The following is a 24,730-nucleotide window of genomic DNA, read 5'->3' as shown; positions in this document are numbered from 1 at the left end:
ATTGTGATGGAAATGCAGCGGAGTGCAGTGATGACAGCGCGGTGCGGGCCACATTGCAAGGCCTGGCGGGACGGATTTGGCCCGTGGGCCTTGTGTTTGACACATGTGGGATAGAGCATCGGCCTGCAGACTGAAAGGTCCCAGGTTCAATTCTGGTCAAGGGCATGGACCTTGGTTGCGGGGGGTGTGTGTGTGTGTGTGCAAGAGGCAGCTGATCGATGATTCTCTCTCATCGATGTTTCTAACTCTCTCTCCCTCTCCCTTCCTCTCTGTAAAAAAAAATCAATAAAATATATGTATATATTTTTAAAATCCCTTCTACGGGCTTGTAGGACCACGCTGTGCCCGTGGCGGGTGAGGCCGTCCGAGGACAGAGACGGGATGACGACACACACGCTCCCCACCCGCCCAGCACGCCGACCCCCCCCCCCCCAGGGCCCCGGGCTGGCCTCGGGTTCTAGTCTGATGCTTCGTCTCCATCACCCACAATCTCGGCCCCGCCCTGCGCCCCCCACGCCCCTCCACCACGAACATCACGCTCATACGGGCTTCTCCTTTTCGATGTTTAATCCGTCTGTGTCCAGAGAGAAACGGGATCCGGCCACGCTGGCCGCTCTCCCGGATCCGTCAGCACAGCCATGTCACGGGTCCGAGTGTTGTTGGTATCTATCTAAAATCCGGAGTAGGAGAGGCGTCCTGGAGCTTTTCCTATCCATCGTCTTCGTGGCACCACCGCCAGGGGGCGCCGGCCGGGGAGGCCCTGGGTGTGGGAGGGCGGGGTGGGCAGCCGGAGGCCCAGGGGACAGAGGGCAGAGCCGTCTTTGGGCCGGGAGGCCTAGCCCGCGGACTTGGCAGGACAAAAATATAATAGAAGGGGGGGAAAAAAAAAAAGTAAATACATCCAACCTCATCTTTTATTGGGAGGAGGGATGTGTGTTTACAGAAACGATTTCTGGTCCGGGAAAATAAAGTATGGCTGAGTTTGGGGTGGGGGGCGAGGGCCCTCCTCAGGACAGTGGACCCGAGAGGGCTCGTGGCTCAGATCCAGGGCCCACGGAATCTTTCCAGAACGCCGCCACGGAGCCACGGAGCCACGGAGCCACGGGGCCACGTATCTGCAGAGTCACAGGATGTATGTGTCCCACCTGCCATGGACCCAGGCACTCTGCCGTGAGCACACACACCTCCCCGACTCCGCCCAAGGACAGCACGCAGGCCACGGGCTCTCCTTTTCCAAGAAGCTTCCAGAAAGCAGAGCCTGCCCGCGCCCTCCCTCGCTGCGTCTGCCACGTCCCGTGTCCGTCTTGCTGAGCAGAAACCGCCCGATCCAGGAAGGTGGTCCCAGAGCCGCCGGGGAACCTTGTTGATGGACACCTCCAGGGGGCGTGCTGCTGCTGCTGCTGCTCTGCCTGCAGCCGGACCAGGAGACCGGGACTTCCCACCCAGCCCCTGGGGGAACCCGGGGACAGTCGGAGGCAGAGGTGGGAGCGGATTCACGCAGGGTGACATGCTGTCGGCGGGCGCAGCTGGCACACGTGATGTATGTTCGTGGGACACGGAATCTGGTGGCCCGTGCATGGACCGTGTCCTGATGCCCAGCACGCGGCCCACAAGCGGGGGGGCCCTCGTCCCGTGGTCTCCCCGTGGTCCGTCAGACCCGCAGGCCCCCCCAGGTGGAAGGTCAGCCACCGCCTGTGTCCGTGTCCCACACCCACTGCCGAGTCCGTGACAAACAACGTGGTTGTCTCCGTGCAGACGGATCAGGACACGGCGCCACCCCCTCGCCCGGTCCTTCTGCGGCCTCCCTCCTCCGGGACCCGGTTCCGTTCCCAGCGGGGCGGCAGAAGCACGGATGGAGGGGGGACGGGATCGCCTTCCGGGCTACGGGTCCTCTGCCATGAGCGGGATCTCTGCGGGGGGAGACGGGCGTTACCGACGGCACCCCCAGCCCCGCACCGAGCCTGCAGGGCCAGCTGCAGCAGACCGTCTGCAGGTCCCCGCCCCGGGGAGGAGAAGGAAAGGCTCGGCTCCACGGATCCCTCAACGATCAAAAACCCGCCTCCTCCTGCCGAAACCGGTGTGGCTCAGTGGATAGAGCGCCGGCCTGCGAACTGAAAGGTCCCGGGTTCGATTCCGGTCAAGGGCATGTACCTTGGTTGCGGGCACGTCCCCAGTGGGGGGTGTGCAGGAGGCAGCTGGTCCATGTTTCTCTCTCATCGACGTTTCTAAGAAGCTCTCTATCCATCTCCATATATATATTTTTAAATTGTTTTGGTTGGGAAGAAGAAGAAGAAGGAGGAGAAGAAGGAGAAGGAGAAGGAGAAGGAGAAGGAGAAGGAGAAGGAGAAGGAGAAGGAGAAGAAGAAGAAGAAGAAGAAGAAGAAGGACGAGGAGGAGGAGGAGGAGGAGGAGGAGGAGGAGGAGGAACAAGAAGAAGAAGAAGAAGAAGAAGAAGAAGAAGAGAAGAAGAGAAGAGAAGAAGAAGAAGAGAAGAAGAAGAGAAGAGAAAGGAAGGAAGGAAGGAAGGAAGGAAGGAAGGAAGGAAGGAAGGAAGGAAGGAAGAAGAAAGGAAGATGCTCTGGAAACCGAAGACCAGCCCCTGGAGCCTTCTGCTCTGGACGGTGGCCTGGTGCCCGGTGTGCCTCCTGCCATGTCCATTGCTGGGCTCAGCACGTGAGGGTCCCGCCTCTGCTAACGGGTGCTGCCCGCGGCCTCTGCATGCAGGGAGGGTGGCCATCTCCGATGAGGGAGAGCCAGCAGCCCGCCCCGGCTCCGTGCTGCTCGGAAATGCTGGGAGCTGGGGCGGCGCTGAGTGCCGGCCCCGGGGGCAAGCGCTCACCGTCTGCGATGTCGATGCCCGGGCTGGAGGAGGCCACCTCCCCCGCCGTGGTGCCGGCTGCCGTGTCAGGGGTGTCGGAAGTGGGGCGGGCGCCCCCCTGGCCCGGGGGGGACGGGTACAGGCTCGGGAGCCGCTCAGAAGAGCCGGAGACGATGCCGCCGCCGTCGAGGGTGTCGGACGCCCCGGGGCCCGTGTCCGTGTCCGCGGGGCCTGGGTAGGCCGGGGGGCTCTGGTCGTCCACGGGCAGCGGGCAGCCCCGGCCCCCGGGGGCCAGGACCCCGGGGCCTAAGGCACTCAGGCCGCCGCGCACCGCCTCGTCATAGGATGGCAGCATCACGGGCACGCCGTCCACCACCACGAAGTCCGGGTCGCTGCTGGAGCTCCTGGGGGGGCCCCTGGGCGAGGCAAAGGGGTTCCGACACGTCAGGGGGACACGCCAGCCCCAGGGAGGAGGCCACGGCGCCCCCACCCCACCCCCTGCAGACGGGGTCCTCCCGGCCCTGATGGGAGCAGAGGTTTCTTTTATTCTTTTTTTTTTTTTTTTTTTTAATATATTTTATTGAGTTTTCACAGAGAGGAAGGGAGAGGGAGAGAGAGAAACATCGATGGGAGAGGAACATCCATCCGCTGCCTCCTGCACCGCAGGGACCATGCTCCGCTCTGCCCGGTCCTCCCCAGGCCCTCCCCTCTGCACGCCCCGCCCGCCCCGCCCGCCCTCCTCTCCCGCTGCCCCCCGAGGCGGCCGCACTGACCTGGCGGGGAAGCGGGCCTTGAACTTGGTCTGGAACATCCTGGCCAGGATGACGAGCAGCAGCACCAGCAGCACACTGGTGGCCGTGAACGCCACGATCTTCCACGTGGTCAGGAGGGTCTCATGGGCGCCCGGCCACGTTTGCTCTGCGGGGGCCGGGGGGGGGGGAGAGGGAGGGAGAGAGAGAGAGAGAGAGAGAGAGAGAGAGAGAGAGAGGGAGAGAGAGAGGGCCACATATCAATGGGACAACCATTAAAATTTCCTTGGAGAGCCACATTTTTATTTATTTTATTTTTCCCTCTCATCAATCCATTTTTATACTGATTACATGTTGAAATTATACTATCTGGCAAATGTTGGAGTAAATAAACTACTTCATTAAACTTGATTTCCCCTCTTTTTGTTTTAATTGTGGCTACTAGAAATTTAAAGTTACAGACGACGTGGTTCACATCCAGTTCCTCGTGGCGTAGAGGCAGCCTGTCCCACGGCTAGGCAAGCGTGACTGCGTGGGAGAGCCACATTTTTAAAGCTTAAACGTCTTCTGATGCCACTTCTCCAACATAAACTCTCCCCAGGCCACACGTGGTGCTTTGTGGAAGAGCCACCCTCCGGGGGCCCACGATTTGCCTATGGCTCGAGAGCCGCGGCTTGCCGACTCCTGGGCTAGGATGTACTTATAGGTTTGCATGAGGCAGATGACTTTCTAAGTGCAGGCCCGTCTGACCCCCAAGGTCATTGCCGCGGCCCGGGGCTCACCGGAGCGGACGCAGAAGACCTGGTAGGCGGGGAACCAGGCGCCGTACTGGCAGGTGATGTACTTGTAGTCGCTGGTGAGGCTGTAGCCGGGGTCGCAATAGAACTCCACCACGGTCCCATGGGGGTAGCGATCGCAAGGCCGCGGGTGGCAGACGAAGTCGCCGTGGCTCACCACGGGGGGCAGCGGGCAGACTTGGGCGGGGGGGGGGGGATAAGGGCGTGAGTACCGGGCACCCCCGGGCACAGCGTCCGCAGCCCCCGTCCCTTCCGAGCGCCCGTCGCCATCCCGGGGTCGGATAACGCACACGGTCAGAGGGAGGTCGGACGCGCACTACGGACGGATGCATATGCCTTCCGGCCGAAACCGGTGTGGCTCAGTGGACAGAGCGTCGGCCTGCGGACTGAAGGGTCCTGGGTTCGATTCCTGGTCAGGGGCGTGTGCCTTGGTTGCGGGCACACCCCCAGTGGGGGGGGGGGTGCAGGAGGCAGCTGGTGGATGATTCGGGCAGCTCCTCTCCTCTCCCCCCTCCCTCATGGCCAACAGGGCACCGTGGCTCAGCCCACCCCACGCCAAGCTTTCCCCAGAGGCCTCCCCGCCGAGGCACACCCCTCCTCTGACGGCTCCTGCCGCCACCGCCTCCTCTGGTTTTGTTCCCTAAGAAAAGGCCGCAGAGCGGCTCTGCAGGGCCTGGCGGGGGGCGTCCTCCCATTTGCCTCTTGCCCCATGCAGACCCCCACGCCCGCCCCCCCCTCCAATCCGCCTGCTGTGTTCAACAGGCGCCAAGAAACAAACGGATGTTTGTTCTCTCCGATCATAATTCCAAAACCGGGATGAGAGCGAGGGCTGAGTCAGCCGGCCCGTGTGCCTGGCGGAAATAGTTAGGCAATCGGCCTGCCTGAACCCCCTTCCCCCCCCCCCCCCCAACCCCCCGACGACCTCACACCGCCGGTCCATGACCATCAGGCTGCAGAGTCACATCGACGGAGCAAGCAGGGGAGGAGCGGGGAGTGAAAGCACCTCCCGCAGAGCCACCACCAAAGGCGGGGGACGGGAGGGCACCCCACGCCTTCCTAAAACCAGGGGTGAGATCCGGGGCGCCCCCAGACACTCCGTCCCGTTGAGCTTCGCAGCACTCTGCAGTGGAACGGTGGATGCTGGGAACTTTTTGTTTGTTTGTTTTTTAATATGTTTTATTGATTTTTTTTTTTTTTTACAGAGAGGAAGGGAGAGAGAGAGAGAGAGAGCTAGAAACGTCGATGAGAGAGAAACATCGACCAGCTGCCTCTTGCACACCCCCTACACCGGAGATGTGCCCGCAACCAAGGTACATGCCCTTGACCGGAATCGAACCCGGGACCTTTCGGTCCGCAGACCGACGACGCTCTATCCACTGACCCACACCGGTTTCGGCGATGCTGGGAACTTTCCTCTCTTGGCCCTTAAGCTTAAGGATGGAGGGGGGGAGGGGAGGGGGGTTGTGTCTGGGGGGTAAGTACGGCTCCTCCGTGGCAGACGAGCAGGCAGGCCTGCTGCCTCGGCTAAGGACGGAGGCCTGCGGGGCAGCCTTTGGTGAACAGAGAGGGGGCCGGCCATCCTTCTCAGCCCTGCACCTCCCTTCTGCCTCCCACGGAGACACCCCCACCCACCTCCCAAAAGGGGTAAGAGGGGTTACCTTCCAGAGCAAGGCACCGGGGTGGGCTGGACGACCAGATGAGGTTGTGCAAGCACTCGAGATAGGCCGAGCCCTCGAGCTTGAAGCCGGGGAAGCAGCGGTAGGCGATGACCGTGCCCACGGGGAAGGCGGTCTGGAACTCGGAGATGTTCACGTAGCCGTTGGAAGAGGCCAGCGGCCTCAGGCAGCCTGGGGGGAGGCAGAGCGAGAGGGTGGGGGGCGTCTTAGCCGGGCGTCTGTGTACCCCCGAGATCAACCCGGCTCTGAGCCATGAACACCTCGGTCCTAACAGCTCCGATTCCTGCCCAGTTGGCCTGGCTCAGTGGTTGGGTGTCGACCCAGGCACCAGGAGGTCACTCACGGCTCGATTCAGGTCAAGGGCACAGGCCCGGGGGGCGGGCTCCATCCCCAGGGCGGGGCGTGCAGGAGGCAGCCGGTCCATGATTCTTTCTCCTCGGTGATGTTTCCATCTCTCTCTCTCTCCCTCTCCCTTCCTCTCTGAAACCAATAAAATACATTTTTATTTTTTTTTACAAAGTTCAGACTTCTTAGCGACCTGCCTATGCTATGTGTGATGCGGAAATTTGATTTTACGGGTTGCACATGGCGCTAGGCACATGTGTCAAACACAAGGCCCGCGGGCCAAATCCGTCCCGCCAGGCCTTGCAATGTGGCCCGCACCACGCTGTCATCACTGCACTCCGCTGCGTTTCCATCACAATGACAGTTTATGACTGTTCAGTAAACCATTCGGCCCACGATTTAGGCTGGATTTTAGATTTTGGCCCCTCCTCTGATTGAGTTCGACACCCCTACGCTAGAGGGATGGAGGAGTGGGGAGGAGGGAGAAGGGGGGAGCAGTGAGAGCCAGAAGCCCCGAGCAGGTGGCTCCAGCCGCGACTGCACCCAAGAATCACCTGAGAAGCTTACTAAACACCCGGGGTGGGTGTGCAGCCTGGGCACCCCGATCTCTCTCTCCCTCTCCCTCCCTCCCTCTCTCTCTCTCTCTCTCTCTCTTTTAATATATAATTTTATTGACTTCAGAGAGGAAGGGAGGAGGAGAGAGAATCATGGATCAGCTGCCTCCTGCAGGCCCCCTCCTGGGGACCGAGTCTGCAACCCCCGAATGTGCCCTTGACGGGAATCGAACCCGGGACCCTTCAGGCCACAGGCCGGCGCTCTAACCACTGAGCCACAGCAGCGAGGGCTCCACCTATTTGAAAGCCCCCCCCCCCCCCGAGTAATCCTCACGTGAGACCCGCACCCTCCACGCTCCTCCTTCTGTAAAACGCCGGCCGCCTTTTCTGCCTCGAACCCCGTTCGGGGCCCCGGGGACTTCCCCGGCCCGGAATCCTCTCTGCGTGGCGTCGCTGTGGCCGTGGGGCGTCTGGCGGGGATAACGGCCCCGCACGGCGGCCTGCCTTCCCGGGGAGAGCTAACTGTGCGTGAAGTAAACACTGTGCGATGGAAACACCCGCTCCTCCCCATCACCGGGGACAGATGCCGCCCGCCGCCGGAGCCCTCCTCCGAAGGGACTGTGGATCGCTCACACGGAGCATCCAGAGCTGGCTGGATGCCCGGCGCCTGGGGTCTGGGTATCGGGGCAGAACGGAAGGCGGAACTCCCTCCGGGGTGACCCTGCTCTGCCCCAGGATGGCACCGCATGGCTCCATGGTTGGCAAACTGCAGCATCCAACATGCTAACGAACGACCTGGTTCCCATTTAATCTTTAAAACTGGTGCTCGGCCTGGCCAGTGTGGCCCAGTAGTTGAGCGTCAACCTCGAAACCAGGAGGTCACGGTTCCATTCCAGGTCAAGGGCACGTGCCTGCCTTGCAGGCTCAGTCCCTAGTAACGGGCATGCAAGAGGCAGCTGATCCATGATTCTCTCTCATCATGGATGTTTCTCTCTCTCTCTTCTTTGAAATCAATAAAAATTTTTTTTTTTTTAAACCGCAATAACAGCCAAAACTGGTGTTGCTCAGTGGATAGAGCATCGGCCTGCGGACTGAAGGGTCCCAGGTTCGATTCCGGTCAAGGGCATGTTCCCAGTAGAGGGTGTGCAGGAGGCAGCTGATAGATGTCTCTCTCTCTCATTGATGTTTCTAACTCTCTATCCCTCTCTCTTCCTCTCTGAAAAAAAATCAATAAAAATATATTTAAAAAAACCACAATAACAAACAAACAAACAAAACCTGGTGCATGGAGCTGGAGAGAACCCCAGGGAAGGATGGGGGGCAGCGTGCGGACGGAGGGGAAGAGGCGGCGAGGGTGGGTCTGCCTTCCTGTCCGTCGGAGACGCGGGCACACACCCCACACCGCCGCCCCCGAGGAGAAAAGCTCCCGTCCCGCACCTTGGCAGATGGGCAGGTTGTCCCACGTCCCGTCATCGCGACACAAGGAGGCCAGGTTGTACAGGTCAGGGTACCGAAGCTTGAAGCCGTCGTGGCAGGTGACGTTCAGCTTGTCCCCGTGCCTGTAGGTCCTGTTGTGGATCTCGGCGTCTTCGACGAAAGGGGTACGGCAATCTGCGGGCGTGGGAAAGGGGCCCCTTATTGCTGGAACGTAGAACAGGCATGGTGGCTCTGGCTGGTGTGGCTCGGTGGGCAGAGCGTTGGACTGCGGACTGAAGCGTCAAAGGTTCGATTCCCAGTCAAGGGCACCTGCTTGGGTTGCAGGCTCAGTTCCCAGTAGGGAGCGTGCAGGAGGCAGCAGATCAAGGATACTCTCTCTCTCTCTTTTTTTTTTTTTTTTTTTTTTAATATATTTTATTTATTTTTTTTACAGAGAGGAAGAGAGAGGGATAGAGAGTTAGAAACATCGATGATAGAGAATCATTGATGCTGGCTGAGAAGCAGTTCCATCCCTGCCAGGTCACTCATCAGCTGTGTGACCTTGATGAAGTAGGCGGACCTCTCTGAGCCTGTGTTTCCTAATGAGAACAATCCATCTCCTCGTTGGGGGGGGGGGGGGGAGATGGCGCCTGCTAGCTGAGATAGTGAGCATGAAATCGCACACCGTGGTAACCTACAGAAACGAGCTAATGCATTACCCTGATGGCTGTTACCACCTCGCCAGGATTCATTAGCCTTCGGAGACGGCCCCGACAAGGCATACAAATGGACGCAGCAGCCCTTACTATTTCCAGCATTCACTCCGAGCGGGGAGGAAAAGCTTTGTATAAATCAAGGGGGAGGGGGTGGGGATTTTCAGCTTCCTCGCTGCACCAGGACACCAGGGCATAGAGCTGTGGGTGTCCCCTGCCCCCTATAAGCTTCATGGAATGGAGAATGGTCGTTAGGACGGTGGCAAGGATGATTTTCTCCACCCTCGGGGCAGCAACGGCAACATCTCTTGACACAGATCTCTCCAAGGCCAACAACATTGCCGTTAATATTAAACATCCATAGGCCTTCAGACGTAGAAAGGCAATGACTGATCTCCCAAGCTTTCTTTCTTTTTTTTTTTAATATATATTTTTATTGATTTTTTTTTTTTTTTTTTTACAGAGAGCAAGGGAGAGAGCTAGAGAGCTAGAAACATCGATGAGAGAGAGACATCGATCAGCTGCCTCTTGCACACCTCCTACTGGGGATGTGCCCGCAACCAAGGTCCATGCCCTTGACTGGAATCGAACCTGGGACCCTTCAGTCCCCAAGCTGATGCTCTATCCACTGAGCCAAACCGGTTTCGGCTCTACTGTGCTTTTTATGGAGTAACATGGGAATGAGCGGGGAGATGGCAGCCCAGGAATCAACAGCCCTAACGTGCTCCGAGCTTGTCTCCCGCATGGACAACAACGGTGATGAATCGGGTGGAAATTGAGATGGAGAAGGGAGGTGATCAGAATTGATGTGCCCCAGCCCTGGTCACGTCCCCGTGCAGGCCGAGCTCTGAAACGAGGACAGCATCCCCCGGCACGGACCCCCCCCTCTGGCACACACAGCCTTGGGCCCCTGCGGCCATGGCAACGGATGCTGGCCACCACGCAGACAGACACCACAGAGGTGTCCGTGGGCAGGGGAGGGGGCGGGTGGGGGCACGTCACCTTCTTGCACGCAGACGGATCTGTCGCTCGGGACCCAGCCGAGGGTCCCGTTGAGGTGCTTCACGCACAGCCTCTTGGTGGAGCCCCTCAGCTTGAAGCCGTCCTGGCAGTGGTAGCGGGAGACGGAGCCTTCGGGGAACACCCCACCGCGGGGGGTCCGGAAGCCGTGCTCGGGGACCCCGGGGTCGGCGCACGCCTGCAGGCCATCGAACCCTGCGAGGGCAGAGAGGAGAAAGGGTGTCCGGACGCATCCCGGCCCCGAGGGCCCCCCCAGGGTGAGGGGCAGCTGCTGTGTTCTCCCCGACACCCTGGCCCACCCAACCGCACCCACCGCAGAGCCAGGACTGCACACCCCCCTCGGCTCTCCGCTCCTCGCTAGCCTCTCAGTGCTAAGACCGGGGTCGCTTTTCTTTCTTTCCTTTTGTAATGTTTTATTTTATTTTATTAAATATATTTTATTGATTTTTTTTTTTACAGAGAGGAAGGGAGAGAGAGAGAGAGCTAGAAACGCCGATGAGAGAGAAACATCGACCAGCCGCCTCTTGCACACCCCCCACCGGGGATGTGCCCGCAACCAAGGTACATGCCCCTGACCGGAATCGAACCTGGGACCCTTCAGTCCGCAGGCCGACGCTCTACCACTGAGCCACACCGGTTTCGGCTAATGCTTTATTTTTATTTTTTTTTTTCTAATAAATCTTTGTTGTTCAGATTATTACAATTGTTTCTCCTTCTCTCCCCCCCCGCCCCCCATAGCTCCCCTCCACCTGGTCCCCACTCCACCCTCTGTCCTTACCTCCCCCTGCCCCCACACTGTCCTCATCCATAGGTGTATGATTTTTGTCCAGTCTCTTCCCGTACCCCCCACTCAGGCACCCCTTCCCCCATGAGAATTATCGGGGATGCTTTTCAAGGAGGGAGACGAGGACACGTAGCCGTAGAAGGACGAAATGCTGACGGTGGAGCCAGGAGACCTTGGCCTTGAAGGGCGGGTGAGAGCCAGCGGTGAGGAGGGAGGCCTGGCCGGCGTGCTAACGGGAACAGCACAGACCCTCCCTCACCACCCTGGGCCACAAAGCTGTCCTCGCTCGGCGAAGAACAGACAAGACGAGGGGCAGACGGAGATCCGGCCCCCGGATCTATCAGGAAAAGGACCCCTGCCCTCCCTCATAAATGAATACATGAGGAAGACCAGGAAGCGAGGACAGCAGAGCCGCCTCGCGAACCCAGTTCGTCCTCTTCCTTCACACTCCCTTCCCCTTTAAAAGGGCCTCCCCGCCCAGCCTCTGCTCTCCGGTAACCATAGTTACCCCTCCGACTCTGCGTCCATGCCCGGGCCTGGGCTGGCCGTGGGGTCTGGCCGTTGGCGAGGACCAGAATGAGAACAAGCGGCGGAAGGAAAGCAAAGGGAAGGTGGGGCGGCGTAGGAAGAAAAATATTCTTCATTTCGGACAACCTATCCCAGCGAGCAAGATGGTCACTTCCCAGGGCTGGGAGAGCTGCGAATCTACTTTCCAAACTGCCCCCCAGCGGACCGGGTCCCAGCCAGGGCCGTTTATTCCCCCCGTGCAGCTGTTCTTTGGTGTCTTTCCAGAATGCTGATGAGCTGTCCCATCAGAGAGCTTGTCCACTATAGAGGTGGGCTGGCCTCGGGTGGGGAAGAGGAGTGGAAAGCAATGTGCATCCTACCTATCGAACGATCTTTAAAATATGTATATATATTTCTTTATTGATTTCGGAGAGGAAGGGAGGAGAGAGAGAAACATCAAGGATGAGAGAGAATCCCTGATCAGCTGCCTCCCGCACGCCCCCCTCCTGGGGATCGATGCCCGCATCCATGCGCCCTTGGCTGGAATCGAACCTGGGACCCTTCGGTCCGCAGGCTGACGCTCTACCCACTGAGCCACGCTGGCTAGGGCCATCGAACAATCTTATCCTGGGATCCTGCAGTCTTGAAACCCCCCGACCCATCTCCCTCCCATTCTTTTAAGAAAATATATATATTTTATTGATTTTTACAGAGAGAAAGGGAGAGGGATAGAGAGCTAGGAACATCAATGAGATGAGAGAGAAACATCGATCAGCTGCCTCTTGCACCCCCCCCCCACTGGGGATGTGCCCGCAACCAAGGTCCATGCCCTTGACCGGAATGGAACCTGGGACCCTTCACTCCGCAGGCCTACGCTCTATCCACTGATTCACACTGGTTTCTCCCTTCTTATCGCCAAAAGAACAGCCTAGGACTTTCTGCTCCGGGAGTCGGCTGCCAGCTAATTTCCCCGCAGCTCGATCCGTCCTTTCTCATTTCATCTCCCTGCTATGATTCCGGCAAGAAGCTACAAGCGGAGTCTCCCCCAGCCTGGTCCTTTCCATTAGCAGGCTGAAGGGTGAGGGGCGGAAGGGAGGGGAATCACAGCTCCATTGGCGCCTAATGGTGCGGTGCCCGAATGGGGATCTTAAGGTATTTCCTACCAGCCCCTCAGGAAAAGCCATATGCCACCGGTTACTCCGACGGGCCCTGGGCACACCTGGAGCCGCCTGCCAACCAGGCTGTCACCATTTTCAAGCTGGAGAGGAAGAACAGGGAGCAGCTGCCATCGAAGTGTTTACGTACGGCGCCTGCCGTCTGTCTCATCAGCTGGCACATGGGACAGGCCGGGGGCGAGGCAGCTCGGGGCCGGCTCTCCTGTTAGCGTCCCTGCTCTCCTGTCTCCCCCAGATCCGTGGTTCTCACCCTCTCTAAGGCCGAGACCCTATCACACAGCTCCTCGTATGGAGGTGGCCCCCACCCCCCCAACCATAACATTATTTTCGTGGCCACTTCGTAACTGTCACGTGGCTACTGTTACTGAATCGTAGTGTCCATAGATAATCTGTGTGTTTTCCGATGGTCTTAGGCCCTCCAGCAGCAGTCAACCCACAGGTTAAGAACCGCTAGCAGCCGAAACCGGTGTGGCTCAGTGGACAGCGCGTCGGCCTGTGGAATGAAGGGTCCCGGGTTCGATTCCGGTCAAGGGCATGTTCCTTGGTTGCGGGCCGATGCTCTATCCACTGAGCCAAACCGGTTTCGGCCTGAGTGCCTAGACTAGGGTTGTCAAACTCAATCAGAGAAGGGGCCAAAATCTAAAATCCAGCCTAAATCGCGGGCCGAATGGTTTACTGAACAGTCATAAACTGTCATTGTGATGGAAACGCAGCGGAGTGCAGTGATGACAGCGCGGTGCGGGCCACATTGCAAGGCCTGGCGGGACGGATTTGGCCCGCGGGCCTTGTGTTTGACACATGTGGCCTAGACTTAGCTTGAGGTGGGAGGGACAGACATGAGGATCTGGGTAATGAATTCCTGAAAACCGGAGGGGGGTCGGGGGTGGAGAGCGGGGGAGGAAACGGGAGCCGTTGCCACACCGCGTGCGAATGGCAGACGCTCTGCCGAAACCTTAAGCCCTGGGAGCGAGCCGCCTGCCCAGAAGACACAATGAGGCCACCGGGGCCCCAGAGCCCGAGCCACGAGCGAGCGCCCGTGAGCCGGGGCCTAGCTGTGGGTCACACCTCCGGCTCCCCGCCGGGTCAGCTGGGCGCTGGCAGCCGCCTGATCGGCTTACAGAGTCATCACGGTCGCTTCTGTGCGCGGGAAGCCGGGGCACGGTTTTCGGCACTCACAGTTGGAGGACACAGGCGGCTCATACCTCCTCGGGGAAGGTGCCAGGGGCCCAGAGAGCCCGCCACGGAGGCGGAGATGGGGGTGGCCAGCTGGGCAGGGCTTCTCGCCCAGACAGGGCGCGACCTGTCCCAGCCTCAGTCCCTGGACTCGGGGGACAACGGCCTGGACCATTCCCCATCCCTTCAGAGAGGCGGGTGGAAATAGTGCGTGTATCCAGGGCAGACCTGCCTGCCCAGGCCCCTGGGAACAGGCGGGATCTGATGTCTGGAGGGAAATACAGTGCGGAGAAAAGACATGGCTGATGGCGAATGCACGGATATTTACACGTACCGTGTTTCCCCGAAAATAAGACATCCTCCGAAAATAAGACCTACTTACAGGTTTCCTTCTGAGCGAAATATAAGGCATCCCCCCCCCCCCGAAAATAAGGCTCCCTTAGGCTCTGTCTCAGAATGCTATTGCTAAACAAGAGAGATTTGGTCCACTGATTCAAGAAACGGAGTCACAAGAAATTCACAGGGCCTCACCCACTCAGCGCCGTCTGTGGTCCAGCCCTAGGGGGCGTCATTCATGCATCTGCTGCTATCTGAGCATATAATAACGGGGGGACTACATTGAGCATACAATGGGGGGACTACAACAGGACATTCAGGAATTGGATTGTTAGGATGATGTTCCGGAAGATGATGACATGATTGTCACTGAATAAATGAGTCAATTCTTGACACTGTAGGATTCACAGTTTGTCTGGTTTGTGTTGACAACGACCGTACTACCGTACCGTATACAGGTAATACATTTCCTCATTTAACAATAAATGTGTACCGTATTCTTCTTCATGGAAAAATAAGACATCCCCTGAAAATAAGACCCAGCGCATCTTTGGGAACAAAAATTAATATAAGACACGGTCTTATTTTCGGGGGAACAGGGTACACACATCTTTCATCGAACGTGGGGAAAACGAGTTAACTGCAGCACCCTGGCTGGTGTGGCTCAGTAGGTTGGGCACCGCCCCAGGCACCAAAAGGTTGTTGGTTGGGGACACACGCCTGGGGTTTGGGGCTCGATCCCGGCACTGACAGGGACTCAGGCTTCCGAAGCTGCAGGAGCCACAGACTCGGGGCGTCTGACCCCAGGAGGCCTGACGGCGGAGGCCTCGACGCGGGGTGCGGAGCTGGGAGAGCACACAGAGCTGCGACCAGAAACCAGTCACCTCCAGGTTAGAGAGAGACAGGAGAGCACCCGGCGGGGCAGAGAAAGCCTGGAGGGCAGACATGCCGCCTTCACCGGCGGGAAGGGGCGGTCACCGCTTAGTCCTTCAAAGCCCAGCGCATGCACAGGGGCCTCTGTCCAAAGGCCACAGCACAGCCGCGCTGACCGCTGGGGAGCTGGGTCCCAGAAGTCCCACCCAAGATGTGAAATGTGCAAGGGGCTCAGGGGAAGAGAGAGGAGAGGAGAGGAGAGGAGAGGAGAGGAGAGGAGAGGAGAGGAGAGGAGAGGAGAGGAGAGGAGAGAGAGAGATAGAGAGAGAGAGGGAGGGCGGGAGGGAGGGAGGGAGGGAGGGAGAGAAGAGAGAGAGAGAGAGGGAGAGAGAAGATAGAGCGAGAGAGGCGCGAGAGAGATAGAGGAGATAGATATAGCGAGACAGAGTCAGAGACAGAGACAGAGACAGAGACAGAGAGAGACAGAGTCAGAGACAGAGAGAGACAGAGACAGAGAGAGACAGAGACAGAGTCAGAGACAGGCCAGCGGTGGGAGAGAGTAGGCCCACAGCTGCAAGCACCCTGCAGGAATCCTCCTCAAATCCCCATGGTTTCAGAAATAACCAAGGCCCAGCCCAAACCGGCTTCCAGACCAAGGCAGACGTGGCCTCAGACACCGGGCCTCCTGTGTGCTACCCGCGGGCTTTGACCCCGCTGTGCCCGGCGGGCTATCTGCTATCAGGGGGCGGGGACGAGGCAGCTTGGGGGCGGGAAACCATCCAGGTTTGACTGCAAGGTCCAGCTGGTCGATGTTTCTCTCTCATCGACGTTTCTAGCTCTCTATCCCCCTCCCTTCCTCTCTGTAAAAAAACCAATAAAATATATTTTTTAACAAAGTCCTCATCTTAAGGCAGATCGGGTAACGCTGTGGAGTGCGTGCCTCGGGGAAGCCTGCAGATGGACAAACCCGAAGGCGGGCCTGCCTGTTCCCCCTCCATCCCTGTCTCCAGGATGTCCATCACCCCCCTGCCCCCCTCCCCCTGCCCCCCACAGCACGGGAACCCAGAACGCAGGGCCAGATGCTGTCTGGGTCCTTGGCAGGCCACGGGCCCTGCTGCAATTAGCGGGCTGGATCATGATTCAGCACAGACGCGGCAGCCTCCGGCGGAGCAGAGCGGGCAGCCTGAAATAGCAGACAGAGCTGCGGCTGCAGGCCGGCCGGGCTCCCCACCAGGGTCCCCCCAGCCCCACCGCCCGCCGGGGCCGCCTTCCAGCTGTGACAGCGGCGCGGGAAGCTCAGGGGCGGTTCCATCAAGCTCCCCACACAGGACACCCAGCTCTGGAAGCACCCCTGGCCCCTGGAGCCACGGAGGGGCCACATGAGGGTTCAAGGTCCAGATCTCATGTTAGACACACCAACACCACCACCACCACCACCACCACCACCGTGGGCTGCAGTGCACGAATTTCTTGCACCGGGCCTCTAGCATCCGTATAAAAAGCGTCACTGTGAGCCGAAGCCGGCTTGGCTCCGTGGATAGAGCGTCGGCCTGCGGACTGAAAGGTCCCGGGTTCGGTTCCGATCGGGGGCATGTCCCTTGGTTGCGGGCACATCCCCGGTAGGGGGTGTGCAAGAGGCAGCTGGTCGATGTTTCTCTCTCATCGATGTTTCTAGCTCTCTGTCCCTCTCCCTTCCTCTCTGTAAAGAAATAAATAAATAAAATAAAATATATTGTTTTTTTTAAAAAAGAGAAAGTCGAAATGACTTAAAAATACAAGCGGATAGAACCTCCTTTATCCAGTCACGCTTCCCGCAGACAAACTGCGTGTAATAAGCCAATATTTACCTGACCTGAACCAGGGGGAGGCCCCCAGTGGCCCAGGGAGCACTGGCGATTGATTTTTCCCGTGGCCAGCAGCCGTAATCGAATCACGGGGGTGTCGAGCAGTAGGCTGATTAGGTTAGAGCAAACGTGAACGGCCCCGTATTGGGGAAACTCTGCAAATGCGAGCTTCCGGATGGGCTCTGGGCCCCGCCAGCAGGGTCCACGTGTGAGTCTGCGTAGTAGGGGTGTCGAACTCAATCAGAGAAGGGGCCAAAATCTAAAATCCAGCCTAAATCGCGGGCCGAATGGTTTACTGAACAGTCATAAACTGTCATTGTGATGGAAACGCAGCGGAGTGCAGTGATGACAGCGCGGTGCGGGCCACATTGCAAGGCCTGGCGGGACGGATTTGGCCCGCGGGCCTTGTGTTTGACACATGTGGGTAGAGCAAACCTCAGGGAAGGCCCGTGTCTTTAATAAAAAGCACGGATTGGTAAGAGAATGGCTTGTAAAATCCTCAGGGTGCTCTCCACCCGCACACACAGGCAGGCGCATGTGTCCTCAACTCTGGCTCAGATTGCTTCTCTTTTCTTTTTTTTTCTTTTTATAATATTTTATTGATTTTTTTTTACAGAGAGGAAGAGAGAGGGATAGAGAGTTAGAAACATCGATGAGAGAGAATCATCCATCAGCTGCCTCTTGCACACCCCCCACCGGGGATGTGCCCGCAACCAAGTGTACACGCCCTTGACTGGAATCGATCCTGCGACCTTTCAGTCCGCAGGCCGACGCTCTATCCACTGAGCCACACCGGTTTCGGCTCAGATTGCTTCTTGTTTTCCCTTCTTCCCCCTACAGGCCTCTCTGCCTTCAGGACTCAGCAAGCAGGCCCAGGCTTCTCGGCTGGCGAGAGTCAGAACCCTCTGCGGCCAAGTGTTCAGGGAGGTTTTAGGGCTTCGTCCGCGGCCTGAGAATCTGCGTTTGGAAACGGGCTGGATGGATCGGCAGCAATGCTGTCCACGCACAGATTTTTGTTTCCAGAACCCACCGCCCCAAGAACAGGTCTCATTTCTTTCTTAAAAGAGCCTCTCTCTGGCTGATCCACCCGATTCCGTTACCTCTATCTCTGATAGATGCCATCAGGCCGGAGAAACGAGGTCTCTTTTGGATGTTGCTACACCGAGAGGAGGGAACATAGCACACGCATGGCCCTTGCCATGTGTGGCTCGGTGCCCACACTGGTCATTCCTGAAGATTAAAGTCACCATTTTCTTTTTTTCAATATATATATTATTGATTTATTACAGAGAGGAAGGGAGAGGGAGAGAGAGCTAGAAACATCGATGAGAGAGAAACATCGACCAGCTGCCTCCTGCACACCCCCCACCAGGGATGTGCCCGCAACCAAGGTACATGCCCTTGACCGGAATCGAACCTGGGACCCTTCAGTCCGCAGGCCGACGCTCTATCCACTGAGCCACACCGGTGGAGTGCGTGCTGAGGGTGGGAATATGGCCTCATCCACCACCTGCTCCCAAGGTCACTGCCAGTGCCAAACAACGCCGAGAATGAGTCTGTTTTGCGTCTGTCTCTGATGTCCCCGGTTTACCTTGTTTAAGATTAATAAAGCAATTACAATCCTCCCAATTAAAAAGCTATTTCAGAATGCACTTTTAATTCTAGCGTGTGAGCAACTCAATTATTTCTTTTTTTCTTCTTCTTCTTGAGTGGGTAATTGCTGTCTTAGAGTGGCACAGGGTTCTTTTTTCTATTTGTTTGTTTTCATTAATCCTCACCCGAGGATATTTTTCCATTGATTTATTTTTCTTTTTTGAAAGAGAGAGTGGAAGGGAGAGGGAGAAGGGGAGAAAGAGAAAAACATCCATGGGAGAGACACACATGCATTGGTTGCCTCCTGCACAAGCCCAGACCAGGGCCAGGGACCAAGCCTGCAACCTAGGTGCATGCCCTTGACCGTGATCGAACCTGGGGCCTTTCAATCCACAGGCTGATGCTCTATCCACTAAGCCATACTGGCTAGAGCACAGCATTCTTTTGCTTAAAGAAAAGCAAAGCCCTAACTGGTTTGGCTCAGTGGATAGAGCGTCGGCCTGCAGACTGAAGGGTCCCGGGTTCGATTCTTGTCAAGGGCATGTACTTTGGTTGCGGGCACATCCCCAGTGATGTTTCTCTCTCATCGATGTTTCTAACTATCCTTCTCCCTTCCTCTCTGTAAAAATCAATAAAATATATATGTATATATTTTTTTTAAAGGAAAAAGAAGAAGAGGAAATATTGGGCCAAATTCTTTCCTAAAACACAGCATCTTAGGCTCAGACCATACTCTCAGGAATGATGAGTGGAGTTCAGGGTCTGGCCTTCCGTGGGCTTGGGGTCCCATGGACGAGACAACACGAGGAAGGAGGATTATGCCTAGGGAAGCGGGGAGATGGCGGGGATCAGGGGAGGGAGAAGTCAGAGGCCAGGGAAACAAGGAACAGATCAGGGCGTTTGTGTTGGGTCTTAAAGAGAAGTCTGTTCATTGGACAAAAAAAGAGTGCCAAAACCGGTCTGGCTCAGTGGATAGAGCGTCGGCCTACGGACTGAAGGATCCTGGGTTCGATTCCGGTCAAGGGCATGCACCTTGGTTTCGGGCACATCGCCAGTACGGGGTGTGCTAGAGGCAGCTGATGGATGTTTCTAACTATCCCTCTCTGTAAGAATCAATAAAATATGTATTTTTTTAAAAAATAAAGAGTAAAGGAAGGCTCTTGTAGGTTAAAAAAAGAAAAAAGCATTACATGCAACGGTGCTCGGAGGAGGGTGGGGACACGCACTCCGTGTGTACTGCATGGATGAGGCAGAGGCCGGAGGGGTCAGCGTTGGGTGGGCCCCTCCTCACTCCTCCATCCACACCCGTGGGGCATCCACCTCATTCCCACCCCTCTCTCCACCCTGCAAACCAGGCGGCATTCTCCGCGTGGGGTGGAGGAGGAAACAGGTTTCTCAGAGCCCCCAAGGCTGCTGAGGAGCAGAGCTTGGCCTGGGCTCCTTTTCATCGATGGGTGTGCTAGCCCAGGGACCGGCAAACTCGTCTGTCCACAGAGCCAAACATCAACAGCACAACGATGGACATCTCTCTGGGGAGCCACATGTTCTACACGCCAGCGTCTTCGAACGCCGCGTCTTCAACGTAGACGCGCCCGGGCCGTGGCGTTTTGTGGAAGAGCCACACGCCAGGGGCCAAAGAGCCGCAGTTTGCTGACCATGGTGCTAGTGAGCCCGTCTCTGAGGACTGATTTCTAGAACAAATGCTTAGCTCTCTCTCCTCTACTCCAACATGGACCATTACAATGCCTCTCTCCCCACCTATCTCCTCCGGCTGCATGGCTGGATGGAGGAAGAGAGAAGCTAGCCACGGCCACACCCCGTCAGACTCTGGGGTCATCAAGGATCTGTGTCCCCTTGTCAACCCGGTGTCAGTCCTCTCAGGGTATTCACTTGGGGGCCCCTTCTCCCAATTCCCAAAAGGCAAACTGGAAAGAGACACCCCCACATCAGCTCGGGCCAATCCAGGCTCATGACATCCCTCCTCCGACTCAAAGAACTGAGTGGACTCGGGGTTCAGGGACAAAGCATTTCGGTTTCGGTCCAGTTCTTTCCCTCCCCCTGCCCCCTTTTTCCTTTTCTAATCATTTTCTCCATTTCTCCCTCGCCGGTCCAGCCTTTTTAACTGTCAGACTCGGTTTGGGCGCGTGCTTTTTCTCCCAGCTGAGACGATTATTACATCTTGCCATTGTTGTGCTCCCTTTTCCACGGAAAGCAATCAAAAGTGAAAACCCCGCACGTTCCAGAACAGGCTCTACTCCATATGCACCTTTCTGGAGATGAGATAAAAGCGTTCTCGGGAGGCTGGCGGCATTCGGCGCTGAGTTACCACCTGGAGGTCAGATCCTGGGGGAGACCTGTCCCTCACAGGCCTGGGCGTCTGGGTCTCTGAGAGAGATGGTGAGAGTCTAGAGCAGGCCGGCTTCCTGAAGGCATGCCTTCGTCTCTAAAGCATCCCTGGCCGCCCTAGAGGGTGTGGCTCAGTGGACAGAGCGTCGGCCTGCAGACTGAAGGGTCCCGGGTTTGATTCCAGTCAAGGGCATGTATGTACCTTGGTTGCGGGCACATCCCCGGTAGGGGGTGTGCAGGAGGCAGCTGATCGGTGTTTCTCTCTCATCGATGTTTCTAGCTCTCTATCCCTCCCCTTTCCTCTCTGTAAAAATCAATAAAATAGACTTTTTTTAAAAAAAAAAAACCTACCCAGATGAACCCTGATGCATCTGTCACCTACTCAGAGGGGAGAACCGAGAGGATGGGAAACCCTGGGGACCCGGATGGAGGGGATGAGAGCGAGACGGAAGGCCGGAGGAGAGAAGGGAGAAGGGATGAACCACACCCCCGCCCAATGACGTCCTGCCCACCTGGTCCCGCCCTCCCGAGGGGTACGGCCAAGAACGCTCTGACCAGAGCCCGGCAGGCCACACGGTGCCTCGTGGCACCGTGTTTGACTCCGCCCTCTGTCAAGAGGAAACCCGTCTCTGAGACCTATATATATATATATAAAAGCCTACGTGACCAAACAACCGAACGACCAGTCGCTATGATGTGCACTGACCACCAGGGGGCAGACACTCTACGCAGGAGCTGCCCCCCCTGGCGGTGAATGCACTTTTCCACAGCCAACCTTCCTCTCCCTCCTCCATCAGCCCCAATTGCTGGCCAGGCCAAGGGACCCCACCCGTGCACGAATTCCTGCACCGGGCCTCTAGATCACATGTGTCAAACACAAGGCCCTCGGGCCAAATCCGTCCCGCCAGGCCTTGCAATGTGGCCCGCCCCGCGCTGTCATCACTGCACTCCGCTGCATTTCCATCACAATGACAGTTTATGACTGTTCAGTAAACCATTCGGCCCGCGATTTAGGCTGGATTTTAGATTTTGGCCCCTTCTCTGATTGAGTTCGACACCCCTACTCTAGTACGTCTATAAAAAATAAGAGCACCACAAAACGTTGCCTCTGCCTCAAACAATGAAACCAAAAACCAAAACAGGGTCTCCATCCCAAGCCAGGGTCTTCTCGCTGACTGACAGGTGCATCATGGGAAGTTCCCTTACAGCCTGAGCATCTCAGCTCTCTGAGCCCGAGGCCTGAGTTCAAGCCCAGCTCATCCCCCTCCCCCACCTTTGCTAACTTTTCATTCATTTTTTTTTTTCCCTCCAAAACAGCAATAGTGTAAAGGGTTACGATGGTCTCTGGAGTATCGATCGATTCCTGGTTTCCCACCGATCATACTTGGTTTATTAACAGCATCTCGGCTCTGCCACTGGGCTCTCTGTCCTCCTCAGCCAAACACCTCCGCGAGCTCTCACGGAAAGCCCGGCATGGACAGCAGTGATGGACATAGCGAGGAGCCACCGGGCGGCAGAGAGAGTCTTAGGCCCTGAAATCCGGACGGGACCTCCATCTCACTGCCTCCATCCACCACAACCCCTGCCCCGGGACTGGCTATGGGGTCCGAGCCACCACCTTTTCCTCAGCTCGCTTCCACTTCCTGTGAGCCAGGCCTGGAGAGGCCGAGCCGCCCTCCAGAAACACGTCTGGGGGACACCTCTGCGGCCCCCCTCCCCGCCCCGACGCGCACAGACGAGGAAGGGGAGAGTCAAGTCTCAGGGAAGACCTGGCTGCAGCCAGTCTGACCGGACCCTTCACATTCATTCACAAAGGAGGTCTGGAAGCCGAAACCTGACCGTGTCTGCAAAGGTCAGAGATCCTCAAGCACCCATTACCCATAAACCCCCCCTCTCTCCCCCCTCCCCCCCCCCCAAATAAGAATAACAGGTCAGCCTTATTGTCTTTCCTTTAGAGTAGGGGTGTCGAACTCAATCAGAGAAGGGGCCAAAATCTAAAATCCAGCCTAAATCGCGGGCCGAATGGTTTACTGAACAGTCATAAACTGTCATTGTGATGGAAACGCAGCGGAGTGCAGTGATGACAGCGCGGTGGAGGCCACATTGCAAGGCCTGGCGGGACGGATTTGGCCCGCGGGCCTTGTGTTTGACACATGTGCTTTAGAGAAACCAGAAGTCAGGCTGCTGGGCAGCTGAGGGGAAGCTCCAGGCAGAATGGGGGGTGGGGGGGGGAGGTTGACGCTGTGCGGGGTTCCAGAAGAATTTGGGGGGGTCGGGGGATGGAACTCCAGGGTTTTTGGAAAAGGGTGTCCTCAGGCTGGGACACAGGGGCTCCTCCGGTTCTGGGGTACCCAGACGTCTGGATGTAGGGGGGTAGGGGGAGAGGCTGGTGGGCCCTGGGGCCGCAGCCGGAGGGGTCACTCACTCACCCCCTGTGAGCTGCGCGGGGCCGAAGCACAGGGCCAGCTGGAGCCACAGGATCACGGCCAGGAGCCTCTGGGGGCACTGAGGCTTCGGCGGCTGCTGCTGCTGCTGCTGCCGCCGCTGCTGCTCTAGAAACCCATCTCCAGGGCCCGGGTTCATTCCATGACACATCTTTCATCCGCGCGGGGCGTCCGGCTGGCAGGCGCCTGCAACCGGGGCGCACAGGACTGTACCCCGGGCTGCTGGGCTGGGCGGGGGACCACCCTGCCGCTGCTCCGAGGTGGGACCAGGGGGCCAGGGGAGGGCATAGGAGGAGGGGTCGGCTTCCCCGGCTCCATCTCCGGGCCTCCCCAGCCCCCTTTCCCGGCGCAATCACTGCACCCCCCCATCCTGTTCCCGCTCCCCCAGCGCGGGGACACGGGGTGCAGCCGCTGCGGGAGGATGGGATGCTGCGTGCGGAGGGGGGAGGCGGGGAGAGGGGCCGGGACCCCGCGGCCGTGACCATGACCATGACCGGGAAGTCTGCACACCCCACTCCCCCCCCCCCCTGCCTGGGCAGGCCACTCTCAGGGACCCCACGGGGCCCCCAGGATACTTGTCTGGTTCTCCCCAGGATGGGGACGGGGACGGGGACGGGGACGAGGACGGGGACGGGGACGGGAATGGGGATGGGGGTCGTCCCCTGGCCTGGTCCCCCACGCGACGGCTCTGCGCGGTCCAAACCTGTCCCTCCCCTGCGCTCTGGGGCACGGGCAGCACCGGGCACCCAGTCCCCCCCCCCCCCCCAGGCCTGCGCGCGCCTCCCGGGACGCAGCGCCCCCCTCGGGGCGGGGATCCCCCTCCCCGGGTCTTACCTGCGGGTCTCATGCGGGCAGCTCCCTCCCCGCCGCCGCCGCCGCCGCCGCCGCCTCCCCGCGCCCGGCGCACCCGCATCGGAGCGCGACCTCCGCCGCGCGAGCCGGAGGGAGACGGAGGGAGACAGACGGGAGCCGCGGCGCCGGCTCGGGCTCCCGGTCCCCGCCTCCCCGGGCCCCCCCCCACCAGTCCCCGCCTCCCCGGCCCCCCCCAGTCCCCGCCTCCCGGGCACCCCCTGGTCCCCCCCTCCCCGGCCCCGCCTCCCCGGCCCCCCCCGGGCCCCGCCTCCCCGGGCCCTCCCCCCCCGGCCCCGCCTCCCCGGGACCCCCCCCCCCCAGTCCCCTCCTCCCCAGGCCCCCCCCCCCGTCCCCGCCTCCCGGGCCCCGGAGCCGCTGGGCGCGGGGGGAGGGGGGACCGCCGCCGCCGCCGCAGCCGCCGGAGCGCGCGCCCCCGAGGAAGGAGGCGCCCGCGGGCCCCGCACCTGCGCCCGCGAGCCCGGCGGCAGGAGGGGGGCGAGGGGGGGAGGCAGAAGGAGGGAAGGAGGGAGGGACGGAGGGAGGGAGAAAGGGAGGGGAGAGGGGGAGAGAGAGGAAGGAAGGGAGGGAGGAAGGGAAGGAGGGAGGAAGGAGGTAGGGGGCCTCGGCGGCTCAGAGGGAGGGAGGGGAGGAGAGAGGAGGGAGGAAGGAGGGAGGGGGGAGGGATAGAAGGAGGAGGGAGGGATGGGGGAGGGAT

At 58.7% G+C, this 24,730-nt stretch overlaps 1 protein-coding gene across 3 annotated transcripts; it reads right to left on the bottom strand.

Annotated features, from left to right (window-relative positions):
- Positions 1 to 899: 899 nt before the first annotated feature.
- SUSD4 (sushi domain containing 4) lies at positions 900 to 24,166 on the bottom strand. 3 transcript variants are annotated; one of them, XM_036453460.2, is made up of 9 exons: positions 23,998 to 24,166; positions 23,149 to 23,349; positions 10,071 to 10,283; positions 8,377 to 8,550; positions 6,023 to 6,211; positions 4,350 to 4,541; positions 3,592 to 3,736; positions 2,840 to 3,234; positions 900 to 1,910 (listed from the first exon to the last, which is right to left on the bottom strand). In XM_036453460.2, exons 2-9 carry the CDS (start codon positions 23,312 to 23,314, stop codon positions 1,882 to 1,884), a joined length of 1,503 nt encoding a protein of 500 aa, XP_036309353.1. In that variant the 5' UTR covers positions 23,315 to 23,349; positions 23,998 to 24,166; the 3' UTR covers positions 900 to 1,881. The 3 variants fall into 3 exon arrangements, with proteins under 3 accessions (XP_036309353.1, XP_036309351.1, XP_045443043.1); XM_036453458.2 differs by having other exon boundaries at positions 4,350 to 4,548; positions 6,024 to 6,211; XM_045587087.1 differs by having other exon boundaries at positions 2,840 to 3,241; positions 3,599 to 3,736; positions 4,350 to 4,548; positions 6,024 to 6,211.
- Positions 24,167 to 24,730: the final 564 nt, after the last annotated feature.

The sequence above is a fragment of the Pipistrellus kuhlii genome, unplaced genomic scaffold (genome assembly GCF_014108245.1).
Source record: "Pipistrellus kuhlii isolate mPipKuh1 unplaced genomic scaffold, mPipKuh1.p scaffold_m20_p_25, whole genome shotgun sequence".
Taxonomy (NCBI): Eukaryota; Metazoa; Chordata; class Mammalia; order Chiroptera; family Vespertilionidae; genus Pipistrellus; species Pipistrellus kuhlii.
This window is presented reverse-complemented; position numbering and strand designations above follow the sequence as displayed.

Bases quoted from the DNA above. Each gene is read 5' to 3' on its own strand.
- SUSD4 (XM_036453458.2), bottom strand. From the start codon at position 23,314: ATGTGTCATGGAATGAACCCGGGCCCTGGAGATGGGTTTCTAGAGCAG. The intron at 3,737-4,349 runs GTGAGCCCCGGG...CGGCCCCCGCAG, and splicing joins GGTCTTCTGCGTCCGCTCCG to AGCAAACGTGGCCGGGCGCC. The intron at 1,911-2,839 runs GTGAGCGCTTGC...CTCCCCCCGCAG, and splicing joins GGGCATCGACATCGCAGACG to AGATCCCGCTCATGGCAGAG.